Source organism: Carcharodon carcharias, chromosome 1, assembly GCF_017639515.1.
Source record: "Carcharodon carcharias isolate sCarCar2 chromosome 1, sCarCar2.pri, whole genome shotgun sequence".
NCBI classification, from domain to species: Eukaryota; Metazoa; Chordata; class Chondrichthyes; order Lamniformes; family Lamnidae; genus Carcharodon; species Carcharodon carcharias.
This window is the reverse complement of record NC_054467.1, coordinates 138,617,048-138,641,249: the sequence shown is the minus strand read 5'-3', so window position 1 is coordinate 138,641,249 and position 24,202 is coordinate 138,617,048. Positions and strand designations below refer to the sequence as shown.

General features: G+C 42.3%; 1 protein-coding gene across 5 annotated transcripts in view; it reads left to right on the top strand.

The window, feature by feature from the left end:
* Nucleotides 1-24,202, top strand: part of pds5a (PDS5 cohesin associated factor A) — a 249,026-nt gene that overhangs the window by 177,142 nt on the left and 47,682 nt on the right. For all 5 annotated transcript variants that reach the window (XM_041184444.1, XM_041184428.1, XM_041184436.1 and 2 more), the window contains 4 exons: nt 5,778-5,901; nt 7,685-7,843; nt 14,883-14,951; nt 15,236-15,372. In XM_041184444.1, the coding sequence (XP_041040378.1) occupies nt 5,778-5,901; nt 7,685-7,843; nt 14,883-14,951; nt 15,236-15,372 (489 nt within the window). The remainder of the gene's footprint in view (nt 1-5,777; nt 5,902-7,684; nt 7,844-14,882; nt 14,952-15,235; nt 15,373-24,202) is intronic.

Genomic DNA, 24,202 nt, shown 5'->3' with positions numbered 1-24,202 from the left:
AGGGGCAGGAGGTTTAGGGGGAATGTGAGGAAAAACTTTTTTACCCAGAGGGTGGTGACAGTCTGGAATACACTGCCTGGGAGGGTGGTGGAGGCAGGTTGCCTCACATCCTTTAAAAAGTACTTGGATGAGCACTTGGCACGTCATAACATTCAAGGCTATGGGCCAAGTGCTAGTAAGTGGGATTAGGTAGGTAGGTCAGGTGTTTCTCACGTCAGTGCAGACTCAGTGGGCTGAAGGGCCTCTTCTGCACTGTGATTCTGTGATAGGTACACCCAAAGCGCTGTTAGAGAGATGGTTCCAGGATTTTGACTTGGCGACAGTGAAGGAACAGCGAAGTATTTCTTTCCGGGTGGTGGTGTTCCCAACTTTCTGCTGCCCTTGTCCTTCTAGATGCTAGCGGTTGTGGGTTTGGAAGGTGCTGTCTAAGGAGGCTTGCTGAGTTCTTCCAGTGCATCTTGTAGAGGTGCACTGATGCCATTGTGCATTAGTGGTGGAGCAGGTGAATGTTAGTGCACCTGGTGCCAATCAAGCGGGCTGTTTTGTCCTGGATGGTGTCAAGCTTTTTGCGTTGTTGGAGCTGCACTAATCCAGGCAAGTGGAGAGTATTCCATAACACTCTTGACTTGTGCCTTGTAGGTGGTGGACAGGCTTTGGGGAGTCAGGAGGTGAGTTACCTGCTGCAGGATTGCTAGCCTCTGACCTGCTCTTGTAGTCACAGTGTTTATATGCCTAGTCCAGTTCAGTTTCTGGTCAGTGGTAACCCCCAGGATGGTGATAGTCGGGGATTCAGCGATTGAATGTCATGGGGTGATTGTTAGATTCTCTCTTGTTGGAGATCGTCATTGCCTGGCACTTGTGTAGCGTGAATGTTATCTGCCCAAGCCTGGATATTGTTCAAGACTTGGTGTATTTGAACATGGACTGCTTCAGTTTCTGAGGAGTCACAAATGATGCTGAATTTTGTGCAATCATCAGCAAGCATCCCTACTTCTGACCTTATGATGGAAGGGAGGTCATTGATGAAGCAGCTGAAGATGGTTGGCCTAGGGCGCTACATTGAGGAACTCCTGCAGAGATGTCCTGGAACTGAGATGATTGACCACCAACAACCACAATCATCTTCCTTTGTGCTCAATAGGACTGTCCAACCAGCAAACAGTTTTCCCGCTAGTTCCCATTTACTCTGGTTTTGCTGGGGCACCTTGATGCCACACCCGGTCAAATGCTGCCTTGATGTCAAGAGGCATCATTCTGGGCTCACCTCTGGAGTTCAGCTTTTTTATCCATGTTTGGACCAAGGCTGCAATGAAGTCAGGAGCTGAGTGGCTCTGGCGGAACCCAAACTGAGCGAACGTGAGCAGGTTATTGCTGAGTCAGTGTCACTTGATACTACTGTTGATAACTCCTTCCATCACTTTATTCATGATGGAGAGTAGACTGATGGAGTGTTAATTGGCTGGGTTGGATTTGTCTTGCATTTTGAGTACAGGACATACCTGGGCAGTTTTCCACATTGCCTGGTAGATGTACTGGAACAGCTTGGCAAGGGGCATGGCAAGTTCTGGAGCACAAGCCTTCAGGACTATTGCCAGAGTATTGTCAGGGCCCATAGTCTTTGCAGTATCCAGTGCCTTCAGCCGTTTCTTGATATCACGTGGAGTGAATTGAATTGGCTGAAGAATGGCATCTGTGATGCTGGGGACCTACAGAGGAGGTGAGATGCATCATCCACTCGGCACTTCTGGCTGAAGATTGTTGCAAATGCTTCAGCCTTACCTTTTGCACTGATGTGCTGGGCTCCCCCATCATTGAGGATGGGGATATTTGTGGAATAGCCTCCTCCAGTAAATTTTTAATTGTCCACCACCATTCATGACTGAATGTAGCAGGACTGCAGAACATAGGCCTGAGTCGCTTAGCTCTGTTTGTCACTTGCTGCTTGGCACGCAAGTAACCTTGTGTTATAGCTTCACCAGGTTGACACCTCATTTTTAGGTGTGCCTGGTGCGACTCCTGGCATGCCCTCCTGCACTTTTTAATGAACCAGGATTGATCCCCTGCTTTGGTGGTAATAGAGTGGAGGAAATGCTGTGCTGTAAGATTACAGATTGTGGTTGAGCGCAATTCTGCTGTTGCTGATGATCCTTAGCTCCTCATGGACAATAAGACAATAGGTTGTGTTTGTGTAGACTGTTTGCTTCAACTAAATAAATTGAGGACCAGGCTCATAAACTCACTTATCTAAGGGCAGAAATATGTTCGATGTTACGATGTAGTTGTTTTCCCAGCGAATTATGGATCTGTAGAACAGGCTGCCAGCTCATTTGGTGGACACCGATTCACTGAATTCTTTCAAATGAGAACTGTACCTGTTTTGGATTGATGCTCTCACCACCGTGTGGTGGCCACTCCAACCAATACCAACAGATGTACCTGCAACATGTAGATTGGTGAGGACAAGGATCCAGTCTAGCAGCTGTGTCCTTTAGGACTCTGCCAGCTTGGTCAGTAATGGTGCTACCAAGCTACTCTTGGTGCTGGACATTGAGGTCCCCCATCCAGCGTACATTCTGGGTGGGGGACATCAGTGCTGCTTCTTAGTGGTGCTCAACATTGAGGAGTACTGTTTCGTCACTTTTGTATCACTGAAACATGACTTCAACCTCCTTATATTCTATTCCCCAGATAGATGGATCAGCATTCCATTAGGCTTTTTGACTATTTTCTGTATTTGTTGATAACATTTTAATGATCGATGTGCTAGGACCCACCCCCACCAAACTCCCTTTGGACGAATGATGTTCCTCATATTTCACCATTGAAAAAGTACCCTGTTCTGACCTCTAAAGTAGATGATGTCACATTTGACGACATTGAAGTTAATTTGCCATAATTTTGTGCATTCACTTAATCTATCAAATCTCTTTGTGATTTTATGCTTCCATCCACACTGTTCAAAATACCTATCTTTGTGTCATCAAATTTGGACATGTGACTTTCTATACAATCATCTGAGTCATTAGTAAATATTGTGAATAGTTGAGGCGTAACACAGATTCTTGCAGGGCATTAGTAGTCACATCCAACAATTGGAGTATCTATCTGCCTATTATCCCTACTCTCTGCCTCCTTCCACTTTCCTAACCAGGTCAATAATTTGTCTTCAGTTCCATGTTTGCAACACCTAATAGAAACCCAGGTCAATTATGAGGAAAAATGTCTGGAAAATTATTCACTGACCCACTTAGGCAATCAGAACAACTCCAGGAGACCCACCCTGTTGCTGGTTAATGTTATATGGTTACGCACACCTCTTGAAAGTTGATATTTTGCTTAGTGTTCAAGATTGATAAAGTCAACATGTTTAGTTTAGAGTAAACTCCATGAATAGTGTCAAGTTAGTAGCCTTGAATAACAGTCCATTGGTTTATTAGCAATTTAGTTAGGTTGACTTGCAAATTTGCCAAAGATTTCTGGAGGTTTCCTGAGTTTGTCCTGTGAGTTGGTGCAGGCTAATGGAATGCTGGCCTTTATATCTAGACAAATAGCATACAATAGGGTAGAAGTCGTGCCTCAGTTGTCCAAAAGCCCAGGTTCGGCCACACCCGGAGCACTGCAAGCAGTTCTAGGCACCCAAACATTAATAAGGGTATATTGATATATTGGCCTTGGAGGCAGTGCAACATAGATTTCCTAGAATGACACCTAGCCTCCAAGGGTTAAGCTACAAGGAGAAGGTTGTATTCCGTGGAATTTAAGAAGTTAAAAGGTGTTTCGATTGAAGTTTTCAAGAAATGAAGTGGAGCAGATAGGTTATTTTGGGAGGAACTGTTTCTGCTAGTTTAGGAGTCTAGGACTAGAGGGCATAATCTTAAAAAATAGAGCTGGACTTTCCAGGAGAGAAATTAGGAAACTCTTCGCGCAAAGCCTGGTTGAAGTTTGGAGCTCTCGTCCGCAAGTGTTGCAATCAATTGCTAATTTTAAAAGTGAGATTGCTAGATTTTTGTTAGCCAAAGATATTACAGGATATGAGGCAAAGGCAGATATGGAGCTGGAACACCTGGGTCTCATTGAATGTCAAAACAGACTTGACGGGCTAAATGGCCCACTTTTGTTCCTAAGTTTCTATGTTCCAGTAGGTATGACTGCCTCCCCGCCATCTGAGATGCTTACGTTTTTTTGCTTGTATGTTACCATAATGGTCCTCAGTCTGTTGTCATAATCTTTCTCCGTCCTATTTCTGATCTCTCTTTCTCAGTATAACTAAGCTTGTTTCTCTTACATATGTGTGAAGTGATGTGTTTTGGTAGAAACAGAGTAGAGTAATGTAAACTAAATGGTCCAATTTTAAAGAGGGGAATAAGAACAGAGAGGCTGAGTGGTATGCATACACAATTTCTTGTTGATGACAGTGTAAGTTGAGACAGCTGATGAATATACCGTATTCTTGACTTCCAGAAGCATAGAGTGCAAATACAAGGAAAATATGTTGAACCTTTATAAATCACTGTTTTAGTCCCAGATGTGTCATTTCCAACTCTGAACAACAGACCTTAGGGAGGATGTCAGGCTTTTTTGATGGTTCAGATGGGATTTACTAGAACAATATATTTTTTTGTGGATGTCGCTGGCTAGGCCAGTGTTTATTGCCTGCCCTTAATTGCCCTTGTTCAGAGAGCATTTAAGAGTCAACCACATTGCTGTGAGTCACATGTAGGCCAGACCAGGTAAGGAAGGCAGATTTCCTTCCCTAAAGGGCATTAGTGAACAAAATGGGTTTTTATGACAGTTGGTAATGGTTTCGTGATCATCATCAGACTTTCAATTCCAGCTTTTTATTGAATTCAAATTTCACCAACTGCCATGGTGGGATTTGAACCCGTGTCCCCAGAGCATTACCCTAGGTCTCTGGAATACCAGTGCAGTGACAATTCCACAATACTACCAATATTATGGATGTGGATCTTTAGTTACATGTAGAGACTAGAGAAAGCCAAATACTGCAGACGTTAGAAATCTGAAATAACAAAAAATGTTGGAAAAACACAGCTGGTCATCTGTGGAGAGAGAAGCAAAGTTAACATTACAAGTCTGTATGACTTCTTCACAGCTAAAGAGTAGAAATGTGATGGATTTTATACTGTTTAAGACGGGGTGGAGCAAGTGGAGAAAGTTCAACGGTCAGGAACAGGTGGGAGCTAAGACAAGATTTGACAAAGGTGTCATGGACACAAGACAAAGAATGTTAACAGTAGTGGTAAAGACTAAAAAAGGTGCTGACAATGGCATAAAGTTAAGAGCAGAATGTGTTAATAGCAAAACAAGGGTCAGCACACTCTGAAAGCACAACATAGAAACCAGTGACAGATGGCCCTGTGGGGACGGGTTGGGGGATAAAGGATTCAATAAATAAATAAGAAGTAAAATTAAAATGAAAAAAAAAACAGTTGGATTAAAAAAGGGGTAAAGATGGAGGAGAGAGTTCATGGTCTGAAGTTGTTGAACTCAATGTTAAGTCCGGAAAGCTGTAAATTGTATATCTGAGCAAGATCTTCCGATTACACTCTCCACTGTTTTTACTCCTTTTTTGATCCTACCCCCCTCCCCCAATTGAAAGAATGAGGTAGATCATTCTGAATTTATATAAACTTAACATTACTGGGAAGTTGAGTGATCAACGTAAAGGAAACTTAAATGTGAACTTAGAAATTTGCAATACAGATAGTCACCTTACAAAATGTTATTAATAAAGTAATTGATTATTCTTGTTGCAGCACACTCATTCCCATCCTGCATCAGAAAGCAAAGAGAGGCACCCCTCGCCAGGCTAAGCAAGCTGTACACTGCATTCATGCTATCTTCACAAACAAAGAAGTACAATTGGCACAGATCTTTGAGGTATCTAAACTCAGTTTTTTGTTGGTTATAATTAATTTTTTGCTCATACTGTGCATAAGTTATTGGCGTGATTAGACGAGAGCATTAATAGTATGGCAAACCGTCTTGAAGTATATTCATTAGAACATTATGCTGAAAGTTCAGGCAGGGCGATGACCTTCAGTTCCTCTTTGGCAGTCCTTTGGGATTAAGGATGACTTGTTTCTACCCCGATTCAATGGGTTCCGAGATGGCTGATAAGTGCAGACTCTGCTACGTGTGGGGCAGGTGGCACTTGAAGTAGATGTTTTGTTTGGAGGTTTGTATGCTCCTTTCAACTCCTTGACTTCACCTCTGTGCATTCCCATCAAGTCTCTTGATGTGTTCAGTGCAGTCCTGAATGAGCTGCCTTGATTTCTGTTGAGTCAGTGGGGGTGTTTGACCCCTTTAGGGATGCTTTGAGGGCATCCCTAAACCATTTTTGCTGTCCCCCTGGGAGCCTGCTGCTGCAACAGAGTTCCAAGTAGAGCAGTTACTTTGGGAGTCTGGTGTCAAGGACTGCAGCGCAGCTGATTTTGAGTGATTAGTGCGTCGATGCTGAGCAAGTTGGCATGGGAGAGGATGCTGCTGTTGGACTGCCTTTCTTGCCACTGGATTTGTAGGATCTTGTAAAGACACCGGTATTGCTCGTGGTGCTTCTCCAGTGCTTTGCGGTGCCTGCTGTAGGTTGTCCTAAGTCTCCAGAGCATATAGGAGCATGGGGAATACTGCTGCCCAGCAAACCATGACCTTGGTCTTGGGTTTGAGATCCTGATCCTGAAATACTCTTTCCCTCGGTCGGCCGCAGGCTGAGCTGGCACACTGGGAGGTGATGAAATATTTCATCATCTCTGTCTACTTTCACCGTGGCTCCCAAGATATTGAAAGTGGTCCATGTTTTCCAGGATTTCGCTGTTGATATTAATTGACTGGGTGGTGTTGTGCTTTGGGAGCTGGCTAGAAGAGGACTTTAGTTTTCTGGGTGTTCAGGTGAAAGGTATGTTTTCTCATATGCTTTGGAAGAGGAGTCGACAGTGACCTAGAGCTCAGTTTCTGAGTGAGAGGCACACAAGCTTCATCTGCAAACTGAAGCCCTATGATTGAGGTTGGAGTGGTTTTTGTTTTGGATTGAAGGTGGAGCAGGTTGAACAGTTCCCCATCTGTTCAGATCATCTCCATGCCTGTGGGTAATTCGCTGGAGTTGAGGTACAGTATTCCAGCGAGTAAAATTAAGTAATTGGTGCAATCACAGCCTTTGATTCCAGTCTTCACTGGAATAGGACTTGTGGTGATTTCATTGGTGAGATTCATGCAGGGTGATAGTCGTCAGTTCACCAAGACTAAAATATAATTTTTATATGATTATTTAAAAATCTGAGTGATAATTTTTCTTATAGATCACTCCTTCATGAGCTACTGATGTGAGCAATAATGAGACGGATATGTTGAAGATCAAAGTTGGGGTTTAGATTCATGTTTGACTTAAATATTCAATGTTGAATTGATAATAGTTTCGACATGAAATAGAAAGCCATCTGGCTTAGCCTGAATTTGTAAGTTATTTGAAAATGAGCCCTAAGTTAACATGCATAATTTTGGGCTCAGTTAAGATCTGAACTGCTCAGATTAGTGCATAAATTTTGCAGCCTTATTGAGCATTTAAAACTAGGGACAAGTACATTTTCAATGGGGTATTGAGATCCATTGATTTCTGAAGTTTGCCATTTTGTAAATTCTGTGTATGTACACTTTGTGTTTTCTCCAGCCACTAAGCAAAAGTCTAAATGCTGACACCCCAGAACAACTGATAACACCACTCGTCTCCTTGGGACACATTGCCATGTTGGCACCAGATCAGTTTGCATCTCCAATGAAGTCAGTGGTTGCAAATTTTATTGTCAAAGATTTACTTATGAATGACAGGGTATGTTAAGTTTGCATTTGGTTTAGAAATTTTTTATGATATTGCTGAAGTGCAAGTTTTATTTCTTGTGTATGATGATCATGATGGCTTTCATTACTTTGTTCTTGTACTAAAATTAGTGATGTTTAAATTATGAAATCTGTGAATATCACCAGTTAGGTTAAAAATGTTCCATCGCATAAACTCAGACTCACTTCCCTTGTCTCCTGGGTTTCTGTTGAAATTGGCTTATTCGGAATTATTAGTATAATCTTGTTAGTTGGTCTGCCAGACCTCAGACTTTCTGCCATTACATGACGTTAACTTTGTTGTGGTACTGACAATGTTTATAGATGCTGCTGCAATTCCAACAGAGTAAAAGCAGCATACTAGCAGGAAGTTTGAGGAACCTTGGGGCCCAACATGTGAATTACTTTACTGTTGCTGAGAAAATTTGCCAGATTTTTACAAATTTCATAGAATCATGGAATGGTTGCAGCACAGAAGGTGGTCGTTGTGCCATTGCGGCCTCTCAGAAGGAGCAATTCTCCTAATGCCACTCCCCTGCCTTCTCACCCCCGTCAGTTTAGTGTTTAATCTTTCATTCCATTGGCATCAACTCCCTTCCTATGACAGCACTCTGAGTGTACCTATGCCATTTGGACAGCAGCAGCTCACGATGGCGGGTGATCACCACCTTCTCGAGGGTAATTAAATTTAGACTTCTGCTTGCTAGCGATGCTTGCATCCTATGAAAGAATAAATAGAACCTTTGCTAGCAAGCCTGTTGTATGGAATTTATGGTAAGCTGCTTGAGAAAGGTCCTAGGGAATTGCTTGGAATTCAAAAATTAAGCATATATTTAGTACTATTAGTAACTCTATGTTTGCTATATCAACCTTCACTGAGTTATTATCCAGTTTTAAATTTGTAAAGCTTATAGGCTCTTTGCATGAATGCAGATTCCTACCTCTCTACAGGTGATATGTCATGGTGTTACTCAGTAATCTTGCTGGTATAAGCATAAAGACAATGGAAATAAATGACTTTACCTGAGCCATTGATAGATCAGGAGTGGTCTACCATTGGTAGATGAAAAGAGCATTATTAATTAATTTGTTAGTATTCTCCCTGACCGTTTAAGCCAAGGATTAAATCTATTCCTACAGTCTAAGGTTTACGGTGCACTTAGGTAAACACACGGCATAGCAAAAAAGGTTAGTGAGCTGCATGTGCCACATAGGAATATGAAGTTAAGGTGACAACGGAGATCCAGCTACTAAATATTCCTGTGTGTTAAGAAGAGATAGGGAAAGCAAAAAAGGGAGGATAGCGGTGGGATTGATAAAGGAGAACTTTACAGTGCTGGAGAGAGGGGATTTCCTGGCGAGGCAAGGACAGAATCCATGTTATTAAAGTTATGAAACAATAGCGGTGCCATTATACTAGTGTATTCTATAGGCCACCAACTAGCCGGAAAGATATAGAGGACCAAATTTGCATGGAAATTAAAAAGGTGCAAGGACGACAGCTTGGTGATAATCAATTCTCATAACACAGACTGGGATAGTAATAGTATCAGGGGCAGAGAGGGGCAAGAGGTTCTAAAGTATGTTCAGGAGAATTTTCTACATCAGTGCGTTTTCAGCCCAACAAGCCTTCGGTGGATTTAGTTCTGTGAAATGGGTCAAGTGGATCAGATATCAGTAGAGGAGCATTTAGGGAACAATGGCCATGGAATCATAAGGTTTAGATTAGCTATAAAAAAGGACAAGGAGCAATGTCGCATAAAAACAATTAATTGGAGTGGGACTAATTTCAGTGGGTTGAGATTGACCTGGCCTCTTTAAAGAGATCATTCGGGTATTTCAGTGAGGGGTACAGGTAGAGCAACCAAAACCAGAGCTCCCTGGATGATGAAAAAGATAGAGAATAGGATGAAGCAGAGAAAGAGGGTATATGGCAGATGTCACGTAAATAATACAAGTGAAAACCAGGGTGAGTATATTAAGTTCAGAGAGGAAGTGCAAAACGAAAGTACAAGATGAAGAGAGATGAAGAGAAACTAGTAGCTAAAATGAAAGGGAATTTAAAGTTTTCTATGGGCATTTAATTGTAAAGGAGTAGTAAGAGGAGGGCTATTGGCGATTAGGGACCAAAAAGATGACCTACATGTGGAGGCACAGGGCATGGTGCTGAATAAGTACTCTGCAATTGTCTTTACCAAGGAAGAAGATGCTACCGAGGTCATGCTGAAAAAGGAGATCGTTGAGATAGTGGATGGACTAAAATCTGATAAGGATCACATAGCAGAAAGGCCGGCTATATTGAAATGATGCTTTGTCATCAGACAGGATGCATTCTAAAGCGCTAAATTAAGTAAGGGTGGAAATTGAAGTGGTACTGGCCATAACCTTCTGATCCGCCTTACTACCTTGTAAAGATAAACTCAGCAACTACCAGTTGAACCACAGAGAGGAATTTTAGAAACGATAATCTGGAACAAAATTAACAGTTACTTAGACAAGTGTGGATTAATTAAGGAAAGCCAGCTCGGACTTCTTAAAGCCAAATTGTGTTTAATTGACTTGATTAGTTTTGTTAATGAGGTAAGAGTGTCGATGAGAGTAATGTGGCTTCTGTCACGTACATGAACTTCCAAAAGTATCACATGATAGGCAAAGTTGAAGCTCATGGATATGATGTTGGTTGAGTTACAGGGAACAGAGAATAAAGGTGAACGGTTATTTTTCAGACTGAAGGAGAGTATCTAGAGACGATCCCTAGGGATTGATATAGGACTGCTGCTTCCCTTGATCTATATTAATGACTTAGACAGGAGTGTACATGGCACAATTTCAAAATTTGCAGATCACATAAAACTTTGAAGTGTAGTCAACTGTGAGGAAGGTAGTGCTAGACTTCAAGACGATAGACAAGATGCTGGAATGGATGAACTCATGGTAGAGGAAATTCAGTGCAGAGAAGTGAAAAGTGGTGCATTTTGGTGGGAAGAATGAGGAGAGACAATATAAACTAAAGAATTGTAAAGGATGTGCTGAAACAGGTTTGGAGGTATATGTACGCAAATAGTTCAAAGCAGTAGGCCACGTTGAGAAAGTGGTTTAAAAGGCAAATCCTGGACTTTGTAAATAGAGACATAGAATACAAAAGCAAGGTGATTATGGTGAACCTTTGTAAAATGCTGGTTCAGCCTCATCTGGAGTATTCTGTCCTTTTCTGGGCACCACGCTTTAGGATGAATGTGAAGGCTTTAGAGAAGGTACAGAAAAGTTTCATGGGAATGGTTCCATGGCTGAGGAACTTCAGTTACAGATTGGAAAAACTGGGATAGTTCTTAGAGAAGAAGCAGTTTAAAGGAGATTTGATTGAGGTGTTAAAAATTGAGGGGTCTAGACAGAGTAGATAGGGAGAAACTACCCATTGACAAAGGATCAAAAGCAGCCTTTTAAGATCTGGAATGCACTTTCTGAAAAGGCGATGGAGGCTTTTCCAATGGTGGCTTCTGTTACGAGATCCGACTTGCCACCTTGTCGAGCAGGAGGTTGGAGCTCAAGGCCTAACAGGCTTTGAGTGTGCAGGCGCCTTATGCGCAATCCTGTGTTTTGAAGTTTCTTGGCTAAGAACACGGGCTCAGTGCACCTGTGTAAAAAAAAAAAACAAAAACACTAAAAAATATCCTGATCATGTGACCCAGAAGCGGGGCACCATTATCAAGAAGAGTCTTAAGCAGGCAACAGGGAGAGGTCCCAGTTAAGAGAGATTAGTAGAGAGAGTGCCCCAAGTAGATAAGGGGCTACAATTGGCAGACTTTTACGTAATGGGGACTCAGGGGAAGCCCTGAAGATCTAAGAAGGTTGGTGACTCCATGCTACAGGCCTTTGGGCCGGACAAACCCTTTGAAGCAGTAGTGTTCTTGGCGCAGCCAAAGAGCTGAAGTTCACTTGAGTTGGCGCTGGAGTGCAATCCCGGGAATCCAGGACAGTGGAGTTTCAGGAGACGAGATTGATACCCCCCCATAGTGGTCCGTCATTGAGGCCGTTCAAGTTAGAGCGACTTTTGGAGAGAATTCCAAGGCAAGATCGTCGCAGATGAAGACTGGAATTCCGTGTGAGAAAGAGAGTATTTCACTGAGATTGGCTGACTCTCAGTATTTACTGGCATCTAGGTGGGTTGCTGAGAAATTCGTGGGATCTGCCTTGGTTGCATTTGCTATTTAATGTGTAGTGTGGGTGTTAGACCACAGTTTGCCTGTTAATTCACATTTATCTCATTAACCCTGAATGTTGGAATGTAAGATGGATATTGTAGATTGTTTTATCTTTCTGAGCTTGTATAGGAAAGTTTATTTTGGTTTGTTCAAAGCCCATGGAATCTTGTGGCTTTATTATCTTAGCAAGTGTCTTGAATATCAAACTTCATCTACTTTAAACAAAGTTACTAGATTTTACCAAACATTTAGGGGTCTGGCCCAGCATCATAACACTTTAAAAGGGGAATTGGATAAGCACCTGAAGGGAAAAGAAAATCTGGGCTATGAGGAATGAGTGGGAGAGTGGGACGAGTTAACTGCTCTTGCAGAGAGCTGACATGAGCTTGACAGAACGAACAACCTCCTTCTGTGCTGCAACCATCCTATGATGAGATGATCTTCTGAACCAAAAGGGTGCACTCAATCTTGAACACGATACAATCTCTTGCTTTATAAGAATGTTTATATTTATATTCTTTTGTTTGGAGCAAATGATCAAACCTAGCTGTTAGTTCTTAGTATATTCTATTTAATTCTATGTTTTCAACATTTAAAAATGTTGTTTGATATGCTATCAATCTATATAAATAAAGAAGCTTCTGAACCCCTCCTGACTGATCTCATTCGGGGTAGCTATTGGGAGATATTTGGCCTTCGTGTCCCTGGAAGAAAATCGGTCGGGGTTCCTACTTTTGGGTACCAAACCTATTCTCTTTGCTGGAAGTGTGCGTGCGTGGCTATGAGAACAAGATTAGGCCCAATTGTAATGATACTCACAATCTTCACTTACAATGGAATAATGGCCACTTGGGTAAGAGACTACACCTGGAAGCATGCCCCACCATAAATTAGTATCTTTGGAAGTGATTGCTATGGTGTGATTGCTGTAATGGGGCTGCTTGCAGTTAATATAAAAACAGAAAATGCTGTAAAAACTCAGCAGGCCTGGCAGCATCTGTGGAAAGAGAAACAGAATTAACGTTTCCTGTCCATATGACTCTCCTTCAGAGCTAAAGAGTAGAAATATGATGGATTTTATACTGTTTAAGAGAGGATGGAGCAGGTGGATAGGTGACAGCTGAGGAGAGATTGACATAGATGTCATGGACACAAGACAAAGGGAGTGTTAATGGTAGTGGTGAAGCGTAAAGAAGGTGCTGACAGTGACATAAATGTAAGATAGTAGAGGGTGTTAATACTGGAACAAGGGTCAGCACTCGTGTAAGCAAGACATAAAAAAAGTGACAGATGGCCCTGTGGGGGAAGGGGGTCTTTGGGGAAAAGGATTTGAAAAAATGAGCAAATCATAAAATAGAAAAATAAATAAAATAAAAATAGGATTTAAAAAGGAGTCAAGAGGGAAGAGAGAGTTCATGGTCTGAAGTTGATGAACTCAATGTTAAGTCCAGAAGGCCTAATTGGAAGATGAAGTGTTGTTCCTCCAGTTTGCATTGGGCTTCACTGGAACATTGCAGCAGAGCCAAGGTCAGACATGTGGGCATGAGAGTAGGATGGTGTGTTGAAATGGCAAGTAACGGGAAGGTCTGGGTCATGCTTGCAGACTAAGCGAAGGTGTTCCACAAAGCAGTTTAGTCTCCCCAGCGTAGAGGAGACTGTATTGGGAGCAGCAAATGCAGTAGACCAAATTGAAGGAGGTGCAAGCAAGCAAAGCGTTGCTTCACCTGAAAGGAGTGTTTGGGGGCCTTAGAGGGTGAGGAGGGAGGAGATAAAGGGGGCAGGTGTTGCACCTTTTGCGATTGCAATGGGAAGGTGCTGTGGGAAGTGGGTGAGATGTTGGGGGTGATGGAGGAGTGGATCAGGGTGTCACGGAGAGAAATGGCGGAGGATGATCCTTTGAATGCGGAGGCTGGTGGGGTGAAAAGTGAGGACAAGGGGGACCCTATCATGGTTCTGCGAGTGAGGGGAACAGGTGAGGGCAGAGATGCAGGAAGTGGGTTGGACACGGCTAAGGGCCCTGTCACCCACAGTGGGTGGGGGGGGGGGGGGTGCACCATGGTTAAGGGGAAAAAAAAGACATGTCAGAAGTACCGTTTTGGAAGGCGGCATCATCGGTACAGATGTGACAGAGGTGGAGGAACTGAGAGAATGGGATGGAGTCCTTACAGAAAGCAGGGTGTGAGGAGCTGTAATGGAGGTTGGAGCCAGTGGTCTTGTAATGATTATTGGTGGACGATCTATCACCAGAAATTGAGACAAAAAGGTCAAGGAAAGGAAGGAAAGTGTTGGAGTTGGTCCATGTGAAAGTGAGAGAGGGGTGGAAATTGGAAGCAAAATCGATAAATTTTTCCAGGTCCAGACAAGAGCATGAAGTGGCACCAATAGTCATCGATGTACTGAAAGAAAGAGTTTTGGGAGAGGGTCTGAGTAGGACTGGAACAAGGATGTTCTACAATACCCCACAAAAAAACAGGCATAAACAGGTACCCATAACCACACCTTTTAGTTGGAGGAAGTGAGATAAGTTAAAGGAGAAATTGTTTAGAGAGAGAACAAGTTCAGCCAGGCGGAAGGGACTGGTATTTCAGATTTCCAGTATCTGCAGCATTTTGCTTTTATTTACTTGTAATTCATGTAGTTACTTATCAATTATTTAAAAATGAATTATTAGCAGAAGTTGCAGAATAATATGAGCCTTTTTCAGGGATATGATTATAACTCATGATTATACCATCAGCTGACAAGGAGTGTTATTTATTGAAAAGTTTCTTTTTTTATTAATTCATATTCTTTTTTGTATAAATAAATGTTCATATCTCATTTCTCTAGTTCCCTGGAGGGAAAAATGGTAAATTGTGGACACCAAATGAAGAAGTCTCTCCGGAAGTGCTTGCTAAGGTATTGTAGGCTGAGACAATAAGTTGTAGCCATACTACCTATTACTAGTTTTTGGAAAGCCTAATATTGTTAAGATATGCATGTCTGCACATTCATGTGTAACAGCAAAAACATTAGTCAGAAGATGTTATTTTCTACATTGATCAGTTTTGATCACAAGAACAATAAGACCTATTTTTGCAAGGATCCTTTTGCCAAGTTGCTTGTGTAATTTTGAAACTGTGTTCATTCAGAAAAAAAATTCTGTGTGCACATATTGCAGTAATTTCAATGTTTTTCAATAGGTTCAAGCCATTAAACTATTGGTACGGTGGTTGTTGGGGATGAAGAACAACCAATCCAAATCTGCGAATTCTACACTTCGGCTGCTATCAGCCATGCTGGTCAGTGAGGGTGACTTAACTGAACAGAAAAAGATAAGGTAATTTTGCTCAGAATAGTTTTAATTTTCCACTTGTACAGAATCATGAACTTTGTATAAATAGAATATAATTAAGTTATATGATTCAGTCGACATAGTTAAACTGAAGAAAAACCACAGTACAGGAACAGCAACTTGTACTGTAAACATAATAAAAAGGCCTAGAGGACTTCGCAGAAGTGTTATAAAGCGAAACTTGACACTAGGCCGCATAAGGTGATATTAGGGCAAATGACCAAAAAGCTGGTCAAAGAATGAGGTTTAAGGAGTGCCTTAAAGGAGGAACGTGGGATTTAGAGGGGGAATTCCAGAGCTTAGGGCCTAGGCAGCTGAAGGCACGGCCACCAATTTTGGAGCAGTTAAAATCGGGATGCCCAAGAGGCCAGAATTATATGAGCATAGATATTTCAATGGGTGGGAGGGGGCACTTTTGACTGGAAAAGATTATAGAGATAGGAAGGGGCAGGAGATCATGGAGGAATTTGAAAACAAGGATAAGAATTTTTAAATTGAGGTGTTGCTTGACTGGGAGAAATTATAGATCAGCATGCACAGGGGTGATGGGTGAACAAGGATTGTTAGGCCCTTGGACAGTGAGGAGGGGGGAAGTAAAGGGGCAGGTGTTGCACCTTCTGCGGTTGCATGGGAAGGTGCCGTGGGAGGGGGTGGAGGTGTAGGGGGGCGATGGAGGAGTGGACCAGGGTGTCCGGGGCGGGCGGGGTGCCTGGGGTGAAAGGAAGATGCACCAAGTTGTGGACAATCTCAAGTTTACTGGTGGTGAGATATGGGTGACCAGCATTGGAGTCATCAAGTCTAGAGGTAACAAAGGCAAGAATGAGGGTTTCAGCAACAGATGAGCTGAGGCAGAGACACAGCCAGACGATGTTATATGTTATGGAGGTGGAAATAGGGCAGCCTAAGTCAGGGATAATTTATCTTTGTCACAGTCAGATAAGATATCATGAAACAAAGGATAGCAGGATTTTTCTTTGTTTAACCTCTGCACACAAATAGTACACTTAGTTCTGTTTCATCTCAATTATATAAAAGGACTTACTCTATGATTGAAGTTCTGACTTCTCTGGCAATAGGCACAGTTATTTACATACATAAAAAGAAAAGTTACTATGTTTAAGTAAATCAGGATCCTTTTGCCAAGTTGCTTGTGTAATTTTGAAAATATGTTAATTGTGGTTTTACACTAATGATTATATGAAACAATCTGATGCTGCAGGTAGTTAATATTTTAGTGCTGTGAACTAAATCAACTAATAACAACAAGCTGTATTTATATGGCGCCTTCAATATAATGCATTCCAAGGCACTCCACAGGAGTGTAATAAAGCAAAATTTGAGATCAAGACATCTAAGGATACATTAGGGCAGATAACCAAAGAGATTTCAAGGAGTGTTTTATAGGAGGGCAGAGATGTTTAGAGAGGGAATTCAAGAATTCAAACTCAGTTTAAATTGCTGCTAGCATTGGCTGATGCCTGCATTTAGATTCAAGGTCAGAGATCCTTCTAAGCAACATGCTCACTATCAGTAAGATAAAAGCAAAAAACTGCAGATACTGGAAATCCAAAACAAACAAAAACACCTGGAAAAACTCAGCAGGTCTGACAGCATCTGTGGAAAGAAATACAGTTAATGTTTCAAGTCCGTATGACTCTTCAACAGAACTAAGGAAAAATAGAAAATAGGTGAAATATAAGCTGGTTTAAGGGGTGGGGGGTGGGACAGGTAGAGCTGGATAGAGGGCCAGTGATAGGTGGAGATTGCCAAAAGATATCATAGACAAAAGTCCTCACTTATCACCCCGCCAGCCTCCGCATTCAAATAATCATCCTCTGCCACTTCCACCAACTCCAGCATGATGCCACCACCAAACACATCTTCCTTTCACCCCACCGCCCCCCAACCCCCCCAAACACCTCTACCCCCTCCCACGGCACCTTCCCATGCAACTGCAGAAGGTGCAACACCTGCCCCTTTACTTCCCCTCTCCTCACTGTCCAAAGGCCCAACACTTCTTTCAAGTGAAGCAGCATTTCACTTGCACTTCCCTCAATTTAGTCTACTGCATTCATTGCTCCCAATGCAGTTTCCTCTACATTGGAGAGACCAAACGCAGACTGGATGACCGCTTTGTGGAAATCCTTCGGTCTGTCCACAAACATGGACCCCCCCCCCCCCACCACCCCCAACCAACTCATATTTCACCTCTTTTCTATTTTTCTTTAGTTCTGTTGAAGAGTCACGCGGACTCAACGTTAACTGTCTTCCTCTCCGCAGATGCTGTCAGACCTGCTGAGTTTTTCCAGGTATTTTTGGTTTTGCTCACTATCAGTGCTTGGTGCATGAGCTACTTTCCAACACGCCACAGATTTATGAAGTGCATGGTTTGCTTCACATTCTAGAGTAATGAATGCTTTAAACAGCAGTAAATGAAGGACAGCACCAGTGCAGCCTTAGAGATCATAAGACGTAGGAGCAGAAGTAGACCATTCGGCCCCTGAAGCCTGCTCCGTCATTCAATGAGACCATGGCTGATCTGACAATCCTCAATTCCGCTTTCCTGTCTTTTCCCCATAAACCTTGATTCCCTTACTGATCAAGTAACTCTATAGGTCACGGCATGAAGAATGTGGACTATTGAAGCTAATCCAAAGTGTTGCCTTTTTCTGAAGGACTGTCTGATTCATAGTTAGAAATTAGCATTTGCACAGTCTGTTTTAGCACATGCATCAAAACTTTGCACTTGAAGTGCAAGCTAATCTCCATTTTCAGTAAGTAATGTATTACTCTGGATCACTCCATTTCAAGTGCATGAGTTGAATTTTCTTCATCCCTCTCATTCACTTACATTGGTGAGGCCAAATGCAGACTGAGTAATTTCTTTGTGGAGCACCTCCGCTCAGTTCGAGAGCCTGACTCCAACCTTTCACAACAAAAACAAAAATACCTGGAAAAACTCAGGTCTGACAGCATCTGTGGAGGGGAACACAGTTAATGTTTCAAGTCCGTATGACTCTTCAACAGAACTAAGGAAAAATACAACCTTTTGTTTGCTTGCCATTTCAGTTCACCATGTTGCTCTCATGCTCCCATTACTGTACTCGGCCCACAGCAATGTTCCAGTAAGCCTGACACAAGCTGGAGGAACAGCACCTTATCTTCTGATTTGGCACTTTACAGCCTTCTGGACTCAGCATTGAGTTCAACAACTTCAGACCATGAACTCTGTCCTCCATTTTGTTTTTGTTCCCTCAGGTGCCAGACTGTATCATCTTCTGTATTTGCTTTCAGACAGCTGACCTTTATTCTGTTATTAACACCTCCTCTGGACCAGTAGCAGGTGTTTCTTTACTACTGCCATTACTGCTCCCTTTGCCTTTTATTTTATTATGTCTCTTCTCATTTAATCTCCCCCGCCCTCTAACCTATCCCTGACCTTCCTTTTTGTTCCACCTGATCCTCCCCCCTTTTTGCACAGCATAAAACACATCACATTCCTAACTCTCTCCAATTTCAAAGAAGAGTCTTTTTGAGCTCAAAAAGTTGGCCCCGTTTCTTTCTTCACAGATGCTGCCATAGTGGCTGAATTTTTCCAGCACTTTTGTTTTCATTCAGGCATTAGCTTCTTTTGATACAGATTCAAAAATAATGAAATGGAATGGATCAAGATTCTCTCCAAGGGACTTTCTAGAATTAAGATCTCACTCCTGAGAGTCTTCCTGACTGCTATGAAAAATAGAAGCAAGAGTAAACCATTCAATTAGATCAGGTCTGAACTGTACTAATACACCTTTGTTCTGTATCTCTTGATACCTGTGCCTAATTAAGATCAATTTATTTCAGTCTTGACTGTTTGAATCAACGTAACATCCACAGCCTTTTGGGGGAGAAAGTTTAGATTGCCATTACCCTTTTTGTGAAAAGTGTTTCCTGATTTCACTCCTGAAGGATCTTGTGCAATTTTAAGATTACTGTCTCTTGTTCTGGATCTCCCCATTGCAGGATTAAGGTACTCTATACCTGACCTATTGAATCCCATGATCATCGCTCAGCCTTCTGAACTCAAAGGAATGCATCTGGGTTATGCAACTTGTCCTCATTAAACCTTTTAACTCCTGGTATCATTCTAGTAAACCTGCACTGTATGCCCTTCAAGGCCATCATATCTTTCCTGAGGTGTGGTATGCCCAAAATAAAATGCAGTACTCCAGATTGAGCCTAACCAAGGCTCTATATGATGGAAGCATTACTTCCTCAGTTTTGAATTTCCAAGAGATGAAGCCCAGTGTTTCATTAACCATTTAAATTACTTTTTGTACCTGTACACCAACTGGAGAGAGAAGCAGAGTTAACATTTAAGGTCAGTGACCTTCTGCAAGAATTGAAAAAAGAGCTGTTTTAAGCAAATACTGAGGCAGGGAAAGGAGTGGAGGTGGTGCAGTGAAGTACAAAAGGGAAGACCTGTGACAGACTGGAAAGCAGAAGGGATTAAATGATAAAAAGGATGACAGTACAAGGCAAAAAGAGATGGTGATAAGGAAAAGTAAAGGAACAAAAGTTGGGTCTAGAGGAGCTGTAAATGGGAATATAAGAATAATTACCAACAGCTGCTATCCGGAAAAAAATGGGTTAGAGGTTATAATCTGAAATTGTTGAACTCTGACCTCTCATTTTTGTGCTTTACCCAACTTCCACTCTGACCTTTTCTGTCTTCGACTTCCTACACTGTTCTCATAAAGCTCAATGTAAGCTTGAGAAACACATTGCAACTTTTAATCAGGCACTTGGCAGCCTTCCAGATGCCTGGATCAAGGCTCTACATTTGAGCCCTTCTGGTCAAACCCAAGCTAATTTTTAGTGAACAAGTTATTGGTGAGTCGTTGTTGCTTCGTGACACTGTTGTTGACAACTTAAATTACTTAGCTGCTGATTTATGAGGTGGTTGAAAGGCAAAAATTGACTGGGTTGGATTTTCCAGCCTTTTGTAGATATTATACGCAGTGGCAATATTTCACATCTTTAGGTAGATGCCAGTTTCGGGTGGGTTGAAATAGCTTGGCTGGTGCACAAGTCTTCAGTACTGCAGCAGTGATGCCAGGAAGCATGGCCCTTGTGTCAGCCATATCTCAGTGTCACATGATGTGAACTAAATTGGCTGGACACTGGTATTTATGCTAACTGAACCTCAGAAAACAGCTAAGCAGTTCTGTTAGCTGAACATTCTGCACATACTTCAGCCTTGTCTTCTTGCACTTGTGCTGTGCTCCTCCATGTTGAAGACAAGCATATCCATCAAACTTCATTTTGCCATGCTTGTCTATGACCACATTCAACATAGATGTCAGAAGGCTCCAGGGCCTTGCTTGTGTCTGTGAATTGTGGAACTGCTCGTTCTGTCTGTAGCCTGGCAATCCTGATGTTTACCACATAGGTAATACTGTGTTGCAATTAGGTAATCCTGTATCACAATTTCACAAGGCTGGCACCTCATTCTGAGTTATATCTAGTGCTGCTCCCGACATGCCCTTCTGCACACTTAGTCCTTCTAAATACCATCTTGAACCAGGCTAGATCACCCAACTTGATAGAGGAATTGGGACATCTTGAGTCATGAAGTTAGAGTGTGGTGATATACAGTTCTTCACAGCGCTTCATGGGCTGCCAAATTTGTCCTTGGGTATTTGCAGCACAGAAAAAGGCTATTTGGTCCAACAGATCCATGCTGGCTTTTATGCTCCACACAAGCCTCCTCCCATCCTACCTCTTGAGCCGCATCAATATGTTCTCTGTTCTTTCCTCTCTTGTGTGTTTATCCAGCTTCCCCTTAAACACATCAGTGCCATTTGCCTCAACTACCCCAAGTGATGGCAAGTTCTATATTCTAACCCTCTCTGGGTAAAGAAATTTCTCCAGAATTCTGTGTTCATATTATTAGTGACTATCTTATATTTATGACCTTTGGGTTAGGTCACCCCCACAGATGCAAACTGTTGTAAGGTGTTGAGTGTAGTTTGGTTGGCCGCCTTAAGGTATTTGTAGCCCTGGGTAGTTCAACAATATTTATTAGGCCTTGCAAAATGGCCAACATTGTACATTGAAATATTTCCGTGCCAAGGTGCTTCCAAAAGCAAGGCGGTTGAAGCAGAATCTGTCAAAGAAGGTAATGAATGTGGTCAACAACATGGACTCTTCGTCTAGAGGAAGTTGCCAAAAGCTGCTATTGGCGTTGACTTTTTGAAAACAGTGAGTTTAGTCAGGCTTTCGTCCACTGAGGACACTGGGTGTACTTCTCTGGCAACGGCTTTGAGCTGTGTCAAGTCAATGTAAATACAACTGGGCCATTCGTGACTGGGACTATCACAGAACACCGTGCGGTTGGTTGTGTGACTGGGGAGATGATCTCCATCTTTGTCATCTCATCCAGCAGCTTCTGCACTTGCTTCATGAGTGGGTGGGAAATCTTTAATGTTCCGAATAGGCATATGGGTTTAGCATCCGCCCTCAGTGTGACCTGGTGTGCATTCTTCAGTCGCCCCAATCCTGTAAAGAGCTTCAGGAACTCTTTTTTTGTACTTGGAGCCAGGCCCTTGTTGGCTGACCTTGTCAATTTTTCATAAAAGGTTAAGGATGATGCAGGCTTTATGGCTGAGCAGTGAATAGTCCTGATTGTGGATCGTGAATAGGGCCCGGATTCTTTTGTCTTTGTAACGAAGTGTCACCTGCACAGTACCTTTCACGAGTTTGATGCCTCCTGCTCTTTACAGGTGCATTATAGGTGGCATCACTGTTGGGTCACCAGCCATGGTTCTCTGTCCGATAGGACCGTAACAGTGGTGCCTGTGTCCAATTTAAAGTTTGTGAGATGGCCATTAGTCGAGATGCCTGCATTCCAAAATGAAAATCCAGTATCTTTGACCTCACCCAAGAAGCACAGTTGTGCTATTTGGTTACATTGAAAGCATTGGGCTGAAATTGCCAGCCGTTGATCATGCCAGTGGGAATGCTTTGCTCCAGAGCTCTGGCATGGTTGCTCTGCTGTTCAGTTAGGGTATTGCTTCCCTGAGCCTGGAGTGTCCCTGTTTCTGTGCTGTATCGCTCACTGGTTAGTGGGGTTTACTTTGTACCACAGTTTGTTTTCTCCCCTTAATATGGATCTGTGCTGCAAGTGGATTTCAAATTGCTTGACAATCTGGATGACTTTCTCAATAGTTAGATCTTCCATTGTCTGAAATATATCTGAGTATGCGTCGTCCACAGCTCCTACAACTATTCTATCCGTTATTAGCTCAGATGTCGGGACACTGTAATGACAGCCTTCAGCCATTCTGTACTGGTCATTAATGAAACAATCGACAGATTCTCCTAGCTGCTGGTTCCTTTATTAAATTTAGTCCTTTTGAGAATTTTGTTACCTCTGAGGTTAAAATAAGTGTCACATGATTTTAAAACTCCATTAAATTGTGATTTGTTGATTCCTTGTCTAGCTATTATTATCACTGGCTATCGGGCCTACTGAGTAAAGTAACTTGTTCAAGTCTGTCTTTTTAGCCAAACCTGAAGCAATCATGTGTTTAAGGGATCTCTTCCTCCAAAGTCCTCGGTTTTGTGATTGACTGGGGCTTTGGATAAGTCCAAGGAAGAGTGGATTTCTGATCCATGGTTAAAATTTTTAAATTGCAGGTTCAGCTTTAAGGGGTTTAGAAATATCCATGATGGTGCCGCTGTACGCTTCTTCACAAAAGATTTTCCCACATTTGCCAGTTTTGGTAGGCTCCCGCAGTAATGGCATTCGCAATTTTGGCACTTAGTCTTTCAACAATGGCTGCCTGGATTGACTGGATGGAGTCTTCCCCGCTTTTGCTGTGTTTTTAAAGCTGCCTACTCAATTGCTATTACTTCGTAATTGATTCTTTTTTCCTTTGTTAGGAACTCGGCTGCCACATGTTCAGGCGCAGACTCTGGAATTTGTTTTCTCAGGCTGCAATTTAAAAGGCAATTTCTGACCACTGCCGTAATTAATTTTCTTCAGGGCTTGTGTTGTCCAGGAATTTTCAATTTTTAGCTCACCCCTGTTAGGTCTTCTGACTCTGCCCACTGAGTATTGAAGCTGGACATCCATGAGATTCAGTGGAGTCTTCTGCTGCAGTGAGGCATTTAATTTCTCCCTTCAGCTTCAAAGCCTTTCTTTGGAGCTTTTCTCTAGCAATTTTCTTCTAAGCCTTTGATCTTGAGTTTTTCTTCAGGCCAGGATGCTTCTTTAATTTTTCCTTCAGTTTTCCAGGATTTTAATTTCCCTCTGCAGTCTGAGAGATTTTGAATTGTTCCATTCACTGCCACCATGTTGCAAGGGGTTGGGCATAATTCAGTAGGTCTTAAGATATTTGTAGTCTTACGTAGTTCAACAGTCAGTATCTATTGCTAGAAACTATATACATAGGTACAATGCAGGTCCAAGCAAGGAGCTGCCCCCATGGTTACTTCTACACATGGCTCTATCCAACACTACATTGACCCTTAGGTGCAGTTCATGTGTCCTTTTAGATCACTCGTGGGTGATCCTCTAATTAGTCCGATGTTAACCCTTTTAATGCCAGATCCTTATACTACAGAAACATCTCTACCTTTACCGTATCAAACCCTGTCGTAATCTGACCTGTATTCGTGACTCCTGTCATTTTCTAACCTCAGTCTTTCCTGATATCGCCTTTCAATTCTGGTTTCATTCTAGTAAATCTACTTTGCATCTTCTGCAGTGCTCCTACACTCCTTTTATAATATGGAGATCAGAACTGTTCACAGTAATCCCATGTGT